The sequence below is a fragment of the Sinocyclocheilus anshuiensis genome, unplaced genomic scaffold (genome assembly GCF_001515605.1).
Source record: "Sinocyclocheilus anshuiensis isolate Anshui unplaced genomic scaffold, SAMN03320099.WGS_v1.1 scaffold1635, whole genome shotgun sequence".
Taxonomy (NCBI): domain Eukaryota; kingdom Metazoa; phylum Chordata; class Actinopteri; order Cypriniformes; family Cyprinidae; genus Sinocyclocheilus; species Sinocyclocheilus anshuiensis.
In genome coordinates, this window is record NW_015549682.1 from 174573 (window position 1) to 185269 (window position 10697).

General features: G+C 36.5%; 1 protein-coding gene across 1 annotated transcript in view; it reads right to left on the bottom strand.

Moving 5' to 3' along the window:
* aqp1a.1 (aquaporin 1a (Colton blood group), tandem duplicate 1) overlaps positions 1-3721 on the bottom strand; it is a 5356-nt gene extending 1635 nt beyond the window's left edge. Inside the window, exons 1-3 of the mRNA XM_016449715.1 lie at positions 3313-3721; positions 1989-2153; positions 1653-1733 (exon numbers count right to left, since the gene is read on the bottom strand). Coding sequence (XP_016305201.1) covers positions 1653-1733; positions 1989-2153; positions 3313-3669 — 603 coding nt within the window. The 5' untranslated portion in view covers positions 3670-3721. The remainder of the gene's footprint in view (positions 1-1652; positions 1734-1988; positions 2154-3312) is intronic.
* Positions 3722-10697: the final 6976 nt, after the last annotated feature.

Here is a 10697-nt window from a genome sequence, read left to right on the forward strand (position 1 = left end):
TCATTTGAACTTACTTATATGCAGATTTGAACCGTTTTTTCGAACCGTAGTTACACGGGATTTGAACCGGAGCTGCTCACCTCTCAAGTACGTCTCCGTACTCCGTGAGCCACCGAACAAACCTAACATCTATCAAAACCCATTGATATGAAGCTGGATATGTGTGGTGCTAACATTCAAAAGCATCAGTTTTCAAATCTCCCAGCATATTAAAAATGTTTTGAAGTCACAACATAATACTCTTTAAGTAATTGTGCGAAAATTACGCTTTATTATTCGAAACTCTGTAAATCATACTTTGTGTGAAAATAATGTAAAAGGTGTCGGAGTTTTACTGCCTCTAGTGTTCATTTCTTTTGGAAACTGCAGTGATATGTACTTATTGGTATGTATTTCGCGTCTCGCGAAAAAGTGCCCCCAGGTACGTTTTTGCCATGAGACCAGGTAGATTTTCTTTGTAATTGTTTGTGAAATATACTAGCAATTTCTGAGTGAAAATTGTTTCTACACCACATTTTGGTCCACTTTAGGCATTCTGTTGACTATAAGTAACTTTGCAAGTGCATTTCAACTTATTCTACTAACCTAACCCTAGCCTGACAGTCTACTAATACGCTAATGAGAGTTAGTTGACATGTACTTGCAAAGATACGTATAGTCAACAGTATTTCAAAAGAGGACCTTTTTTTTCTCTTTTTCCCAATGTAGGGTATTCTGGGTTTGCTTACTGGCCCAAATCAAGGGTCACTCCCAGTCTCTCTGATATTCTGGTCTCCAAATATGACCTCCTCCAATGTAATCAGATTTTTAATAGCTAATTTCTTCTCAACAAGCCAAATTCGAGGTATCATTCATGTCCATATCAAACATACTCAAGGTAAGGGGTTTGTTCATATCGCTAACTTCATTTCCAAGATGTTTTTGTGTACAAATATCTCGTAAACATCTTAAATAAATTTGTATTATGGCTATGTAGCACCCTGTTGCAGGTGAGCAAACAATACATTTACAGGATGAAAAGCTAGACCTTAAAGGGCCAGTTCATCCAAAAATGAAATTCCAGTCATCATTTATTCACCTTTAAGTTGTTTCAAACCTGTATGAGTTTCTTTCTTCTGCCGAAAACAAAAGGAGATATTTGAAAGAATCTGGGTAACCAAACAGTTTCTGGTCCCCACTGACTTCCATTGCATTTCCCCCCAAACTATGGAAATCAATGGGGACCAAAAACGGGTTGATACTCACATTCCTCAAAATATCATCATGTTCAACAGAAGAAAGAAACCCATACAGGTTTGGAACAACTTAAGGATAAGTAAATGATGAGAGAATTTTCATTTTTAGATGAACTGTCCCTTTAAATAGACGTCTCTGCATGTACATGTGCTATCTGGGACTTTATACACTAAGTAACCCTTCGCAAACAATACACAAACATGTGATTTAACTAAGTTAACTATAGATTATTCTTGACTAGGCATTCATCTAAAACAATATAATTGTTACTCATTACTATAAAAGTTCAATATGAGCTGATTCTGTCTTCTGATAAGATCCTGAATGGTTTACATTTAACACATTCATTCTCTATTATTTTTTTTATATATATAATGTATTAACTTTCAAAGGGGAAAACAGAGATATAATTTTACCCAGTGGTTGGTAAAATCTCGAAGAATCACTGCAGGGCCGAAGGATCGAGCCGGATTGATCCCACATCCTGTGAAACTGATCTAAACAGAGAAAAACAAAGGAGTCATGGGTGATTGAGCAAGAGAAATAAGCTGCCCATTTTTTGAATCAGTTATGCGACTTTATTTTTATTTCTCTTAAAGCAGAAACTAATTTACATACTTAAACATCACTCTATTCATGTCATGTTGCTTTATGTATTCATATGGTGACCCTGGCAATATTTACAACAGCTACAGGAATGCTGATGCAGAAAAGAGACAGCAGCAGGAGAAGAGTGAATGCTGGTTACTCACGGCTGTCAAATGGCCCAGGCAAACGCTGAGGCCGATGGCCAGAGGGGCGGAGCCCGTCACGTCCCGCCTTCTTTTGTCTGTGGTTGCTATGACACACAACACTAGCTGGAAGGTAGCGAAGAGTTCAATACCAACACCTTGACCGGGAGAAATATCACCACTGATCTGTGAATAAAAAATAGATTTAGTTCGATTGTTGTGTAGATTCAAACGGATAATCAGTATTTCGAATAATTTCTTTGCATGCATCGCGAGCATCACAATCCATTTAAAGCAGAGGAAACACTCAGAGACTCATTTGATCACGTATACAATAAGATATAAGCAGGAAAAATTATGTACATTTAAATGCACATTTATGCAAGTAAGAAATGTTTTCGGGTCGGAGGACAGTCTTCTGATGTCACTCAGCAATAACATGATATGACTCTGTTTACTGGCAAAGTAATATGTGCATTACGCCTTCTTAAAATGTTAAGAAAACATAATCAATGGAAAGAACGCCGCCTCTGAAGACAGATGATAAGAGTATCTTCACACCCATTCACAGTGACTGATTCTGACACACCGAGCAGTGTTGCTTTAGTATCAGTGAGCAACTATTATAGTTTCATTAATATTTTGAATCAGTTTTTATTTTTACATTTTCTGCTTTCATTTGAATTTGTGTTAATTTTGTAAAAAGTTTTAAATATAAATGTTTATTTTTGTTTTAGTTATTTTAGAACATCAGGTTAAAGTAAATGAAAATAAGAAATGTTGCTGAAATCAGTTTGAAGTTTATATACTTCATTTTTTTATAACTATTATTTAGAGTATTACATATTTTATATATAAATATTTACAGATATATTATCTTTTTTTAAAAATAATGTCTAATATAATTTATAACTACAATAAACCAGGCACTGGGTTGCTTTGTTTACCAGTTGTTGTTGTTTTGTATTTTTACACTTTTTTTCCAAGAGGTAAAATACATGCAATATAAACTGTAATATAAACAGCAGCAGTTTACTGTAAAAACATGAAAATACAAAACTGTTACCTAAAGGAGATGTGTGCATGTGTGTGTGTTATCTGAACCTTAAAATAGCTTTTCTTGCTTTAACCTAATATAGATAGATTTGTTCATAATATTCTCGACTTGGATAAAACCAAATTCAGATTTGATATATTTTTAACAGTGTAGAAAAATTCTAAATTTCTTTCTTTGTAACTAATTATTTATTTGTGAAATTTAACCAATCATACATTTCCTAGACTTAAAATTGACATTTAATTACAGATTAATTAAAGCAGAGATACTGAAGATCAGCGTACTCACCGTATTTAGCCCCAGGGCATCCCCTTTGGTGACGCCATACACGATGCCGCTCGCCAGCGCTGCACCAAACATCTGGGCCACGATGTACATCACAGCCTTCAGCAAGCTGATCTGACAGCTGGCCAGCAAGCCCAGCGTCACAGCTGGATTCAGATGGGCTCCGCTGATGTGACCCAGGCTTTGGGCAAGAGTGGCGATGGACAAGCCAAACGCGAGAGCCACCTTGACCTCCTGATCTGGTTTGTCATTGTTGGCGTTTCCGACTGCAGCTGTAATGCTGAGGAAGATGAAGAGGGTCATACCCACCAGCTCAGCCAAAACAGCCCTCCAGAACGCCTTGCTTCTCAGCTCCTTCATGACTGGCAGCTCTGGGCACGCGGATGTGTTAGTGTGGGGGTTTCTGAGGGCACTGAGTAAGTTTCTCTGCCAAAAGAGAGTATTTATAGGGCAGATCCTGCTAATGAAACGGGGCGGGTTTCAGCTACGGGGGCAGAGAGAGTGAGCGAGAGAGAGGAGAAGAGGCAGGCAAAATTAATGAGAAATCCTTTTCAACTCTCATTTCATTCACACTTTAAGTCTAGCAGATAAGGGCACAATCTGGCCTTATTTAAGCACTGAACTCTGTTTGATTTTAACACTGCAAGCAGCTAAACTTTTATTCTGTTCCAACTTGGAGAACAAACTAGTGGACTGTTGCTATTTTTCACATTTTAGAATAATCGAAATTTCATCAAAGCTAAGATTGGAAACTATGTAGTGACTTAAAATGCTACATAAATCAAAACTTACGTTTTAGTTCACTTCGAAGTTTTCACCCTTTGTCAAGATTACAGTTCTGCACACTCTGAACTTTCAGGACTATGAGATACACAAATGAACTCATCTGTGACCAGACTTTTGGCTGGGCAGTTTGTAAAAGTCAAACAGAAAAATAAAAGTACTTTATGCAATTTTCAGCATACAATAGGGGACAATTCCCATAAAGTTCACAACATGGGAGTGAAAGTGAGCTTAAATTCTTTCCCTCTATTTAAATATTTATTATATAATGTTTCAAAATGAAACTTCCAGTGAGTGGCGCTAAAACGCGGGTTCAATATACACACACACACACACACACACACACACAGGTTTGTTTTTGTGAAAAGTGGGGACATCCCATAGGCGTAATGTTTTTTATACTGTACAGACCGTATATTCTATTGCCCTACACCAACCCTACCCCTAAACCTACCCCTTACAGGAAGCTTTGTGCTATTTCAGATTTTCAATACACTCCATTCTGTGTGATTTATAAGCGTTTTGAAAAGAGGGGACATGGGGTAATGTCCTGAAAAGTCACCTTCTTCTTGTAATACCTATGTCATACCTTTGCCATTATACAAATTTATGTCCTCATTTGTCACAAAAACGCGCACACACACTCACACACACACACACACACACACACGCTCGGTTTCCATGTTTTATGGCGACTTTTCATAGACATTTTTGTTCTATACAATTTGTATATTCTATCAGTCTCACAGAAAACTTTCTGCATGTTTACATTTTTAAAAAATTGCACTATTTTCCTTATGGGGACCAAAAAATGTCCCCAAAAGCGAAAAAAGTTCAAAGATTTTGGATATTACCATTTCCTGACTCTGCAAAATATCTGTATTTTTACAATTTTTTATATTTATTAAAAATAACTTTATCATTAACAAAAGGAATAATTCTGGTTTCTCAGGTTTTGTCAGGTTTAGATCACTTCTGGGTACAAATTTGTCCCCAAAATACAGTTTGGGTACACACACGCACACGTACACACACACACACACACACACACACACACACACACACACTCTCCCAGCTCACTCTTCACCTCAGACAATAAAGTAACAGCAACTTTAACCTCTCTCTACAGTAGCCCAAGAAATGAGTTGTCCTCTTAAGCCACACTCATAATGTATGAATGTCATTGCATTGCATAAAAGCCCCCAAACCAAATGGCATATGCAAAGAACTGATTCAAGACCTTTTCTCTGAGCTAACTTTTTATGAGCTGTATTTTGTGCTTTGTTTTTCAAAGTAAACCAAACCAGTGGGCAACTGATGTTGAAAAGACATCAAATTGGCATCAAAATTGATGTCAAAAAACCTTGACGTGACGTTGATTTGATTTAAATTGAACGTTAAACATATTGGCCTACATATAAATTAAACCAACTAACTTCTTATTTTCACTGAATTACCACTGGCAGAAATTGCAGTCCATAGTGAATTTAAAAAGACGTTACAGTATCTTGATCAAGTCTTGACTAATATTTGACATCAAATTGACATCAAGGTGCCCGCTGGGAATGACACCAAAATGTAAAACTTAATGCACATTCCTTCACATATTGTTTTAATGCTAACTCAACATCTGATTCGTATTGCCAAAAATAAAGTCTTTAAAGGACATCTGCTATCAGTGCTTTGAGGATTTATCTGGCTCCTGCTGCGAATGAACTTGTTGTGTGTGCCTTATCTCTCTAGAAGCACATGAACGTGTGTTTACATTGTTTTGGGTTTCCTGCTGACTAATTCATCATTTTTGTTCTCTAGGTACTAACTGTGAATTAAAATGCACAATGTTTTTAAATCACACATTATCTGCATTCTCATAATTATTTTCTAACTATTTTCACTACTGTTTGGCTTGTTAAAATGACCTTATTTCAGGTTTATCTGTTCTTGTGAATTTGAATAACGGAATAATTGGGGGTTTAGATATGATTCTGTTCTATACAGATTTAACTCTATATTCTATATTACTACCATAATACCCCTTGTGTTAATTTCTTATCTGAAATACAATTCTTCACCTATTTTCAGTTGTAAAATACTCTTGTCACAGATATTTTCAATTGTCTCTCTAGTTACAGTATTTACACTGATACTGATAACTTGCATGAAGCACACAGTGTCGCCCTTTTAGATACGTGAAGCGTAAACAGGCTGACAAAAGATTAAAATAGTTTTGTACGTACTTAACAGAGCAAACCAGACACCTTTAAGAGAAGTACTACACGTCCGAACTACTCAAACCATGAGAAACTAGATTTTTTCCAATTTGTTTTAATGAAGCTAATTATTATAGCTTCTAAATATAATGATATCACTGATTTCTGTTTACAAATCCCCCAGGATTTTCATTGTACACAGATAACGTTGACAGTGTATGTTTTTTTTTTTACCATTGCTGTTGGTTTGTACTTTCTGTTCTGCTGAAGGAGCTTGTATCAGCATTAACCAATCTGCAATTATTTTACATTTTTCAGAGTGTTTAAAATAATTATGTTGAGTAATGATTTGCACTCAGCTGAGTGTGTTATGTGAGCAAGGACTGATTAGCAAACATTAGTTTTGAAAACCTCAGTAAAAACTAATTTCACTCCCTCTGAGATATGTGTACATGTGTACATATGAGACATCGTGTTACATATGCAAATATAGTCTGAAATACAGCAACTACTGGCTGCTGTGCGTGATGTAACGTTAACACGGACAAACAGTGCATGTTGTTGACTTGGTCAAATTCAAGATCATGCATTCTATTTAAAGACTTTTGGCCTTTTCTGCCTTCCATAGAATGATGCTTTCACACCAAAAGCGAAACAATTGATCGCCTTCGGCTAATTCGCTGTCTGAAAATTTATTTTACAACTGCACTTTTGCAATAATCTGCTGATTGTCTTCTTTATAAAGAGTCCAACGTTAGGTCTGTATTCAAAGGAGTTCATGAATTATAACAATTTAAGTTTGGATAGTGCACTTTTACGCCTATATTTTAAAATGGGGGGTGACAGTCAAAGGGTTAATGCCTTTTTCCGCATGACCATATTCTAGATCCCTTAATCCTACAACATATCTAAACAATAGGGGTTGCACCGACTAATCGACTAGTTGACTAGTCAACTTCAATGCTCTGCCATGACACTTTAAACTTGACGTGGACTAGTCGCTGGTCCTATAGAGGGCGCAACAGGATAAGAAATCTTTGAAGGACTTCCACATTTACGCTCCGTTTCCAAACAGTTAAAATGACAAATAAATGCATACTCTGAAAGCGCTCCACAAGACATGTGAGATTATATTACTGGATGCTCGAAATTGAACGGGAGAATGCACGTTTTAAAAAGCTTATTGTACAGGTAAGTTAATCGCCGTTCTAATCTAATGCGCTGCTGAAATGTAACACACACATATTACAGACAGTAGCTCGTACATCACGTGCAGATCGCGCGCACACAGAAGCATTCAGAGCGGAAATGTATTGTCAACACTGTTCTGTGATTTCTCAATAAAATAGCTTTGAAACTGAAAAGTTAAAATGAGCTGTTATACGAGCAATAGCCATGTGGGCAGCGCTGGGTCATATGCCATAGCTGTGCACAAGGTGTTTATCACAGCTCCAGACTTATTTGTTCATTAATGACGTCATCAACGACTAGTCGACTCGACTTTCATCACATAAAAGTCAACTTTAAAAAATCTGAAGTCGTTCAACCCCTACTAAACAACTACATTACTAACTATCAGTAAGCAGCAAATAAGGAATTTATTGAGGCAAAAGTCATAGTTAATAGTAAGAATTGGACCTTAAAATAAAGTGTGACCAAAGTTTCTAGAAAAAAAAATCTAACTATTACTTGACTAAGCATGTTGCCTTACTTGAATCCAACAACACTCTTTGGAAAAAGTTTTTTTTAAGAGAAAGACACTCCTCCTCCAGCAAAAAGCAGCTGAAAATAGTGTGACAGAACATCTATCCAGTAACACTCATATCCTCCTTGCTAAGGACTGAGTCAGTCATCAACAATGTAAGTGTACTGTTCCGAAAAATGTTCTGAAATAATAAATGATGTGAATCTCTGTAATGAAAGGTGTTTGTGTGTGTACTTCTGTTAAAAATTACTATAATTTCTAAGAAACATTCTGGAGACAAGACAGAAACGCACCAGAGTTTTGCCACTCGGCTTACGTGATAAGGGAGATAACGTTTTACTATGATGTTTGCCATGCAAACACAGTCAGATCACACACAGTGCTTGGAATGCATACAAGGCTGACATAAAACACACATGCACAAATCCAGGCATAGTGAGAAGATATAAGCATGTACCAGTTAGTGCCATACCTATTCATACGATAAGATGGAGAGAAGTAGATGAGATAAGAGCAAAGCATGGGATAGAGATTGTTAAGATGTAATTTATTAGTCGTATTTACATTCACTAATCTGGTCAAAGATTGATGGTAAATATTAGAATGTCTTGAACAGAGTCCAACATAATAGACGGGATCAAAGGGTTTTTAATATCCACTATGAAGTGATGTAAACTTATCACACAATAAGACCTGTTGCATAGATGTAGTCAGATCAAATAGCGAGAGCTCTAAGAGCCATCCAGCCACAAAACACCGTGTGACAGAAAAAAGACAAAAAACTCTCAGTTCACTAATTGCTCACATGCACCTAATTGCTTCATATTGCCGCCAGGCAGAGGAATGCCTAAACAAAGGCTCAGATCTGCACCAGCTATTGTTTCCATGAGAAATGAAGACTATCCATTTAGAGCTTCAAAAGAGGAGGTTCGAGAGGAAACCAGGGGGTGAGAAAAATAAGCTTGTGTATTTCAAAGTAGAGGACTGAGAAATAAGGAAGCTGTAGTGTCTTGATAAACATCCAGAAGGCATTAGCTTATAAACACACTTAGGGAAAAAGAGTCTGCAAAACTGGAAAAGTGAGTGGTGCTATTTCTACAAAAACTACCGGCACAATGCTGGGGTGTCCTGGGTGGTTGTTGTGGGGCATTTATGAGCAGTTTCTAAGGTGGTTGCTGGCTTGAGTAGTTTCTTATAGAGAGCAACATTCAAGTTCCGGAATTCACGCTAATGATGTAAATATCATTTACGTATTTAATCCCATTTTATCAACCAATGTCTTTGCAGCTGACCTTCAATGATCCAATTCAACCATACTAATAATAGCAAAAATGAGCGTCCTATTCTTCATGCAATCCAAAAAGGCAGCACAGCTGAAAGGTTTGTTTGAGCTGCGCCCTCTACTGTACAGACGTGAATTTACATTTCCTTCAGCCTGAGGCTTATTTATTTCACTTTTGGTGTGAAAGGGCTTTTACATTAGCCAAAAACAGAACTTTTTTTTATATTAAAAACAAACAAATAAGCCCAGCCCAGATGAGAACAAGTAACACAAAAGTAACGTAACACATTACTTTCAATAAACAGTAATGCAATTAGATATATTTTAGGGAGTAACACAATATTGTAATGCATTACTTTTAAAAGTAATTTTCCCAGACAGACCTGTTGTGAGCTCTGAGGTTGTTACTCAGTGGTATGCTTTGTTGAAGCCATCTGTTCACATTATTTGAAATTATTTTTAAAATGATCATGTTTAACAATGGAATTCATGGTGGAAAACATACATTTGTTTATGTCAGTCGACATGCTTCATGGGATTGTAGCTTGTTTCTTAATTAAAGCTGTCAAGTACACAGTCTTATACATTTGTCTTTTTGTCTGATTTTCAAATACTTTTTGGCTTCAAAAAAAGTTTGTATTGTTTTGATTCACCCCGTAGATGGTTGATTTGGTTCATGGCTTTATAATGGTTTAATGAAACATTTCCCTCTGGGAAAAATGAATAGAAAAAAATACTTACGAAACCAACACTGCTGAAAAAGCGAACGTGCACTAATTGACCCAAGTCAAAAAATATATTTTGATCTCTAGACATGGCTAGGTCATTCAATTTAAGTCTAAGGGATTTTTTTGTTGTTGCCTGTTTTGATTCGAATCATTGATTCATATGATTCAAGATATGATTCTTGTTCATTGCACAGATGGTACAGTTATAACAAAAATTTATATTCACTTTTAAATTCACTTTACCTTTTGAATTAAGTCTTGATAAAAAAAAATAATACTCACTATCCACTCTACTCACAGTCATTAGGCCACAAAGAATGTGAACTGTTTATGAATATTGCCGTCCCTCATTGTTTAATGTCTGGATGCTTTAGTGTTCCCGCCACAAACTGAAGCCTGTTGTTGTAACAAATCTGCTGGCTCTATTTCTCCAGGATCCTTCCTCTCAAAGGGCCCCATTCAGCTCAGGATGACAGTGACATTAAACTCCAAATAGCTGTCATGATGGCCGTTTCTAATGAGCATGAACTTGGCTCACCACAGGAGCAAATCCTACTGCCAGAATCATTATGCAATTCATCAGAAAATCTGATACATTCATAAAGAATAAGTGAAAAAGTAACCTAAACTGACACCACGTCTACATGGTGTCGCTCCTGTTATAATGAACAGTTTAGACT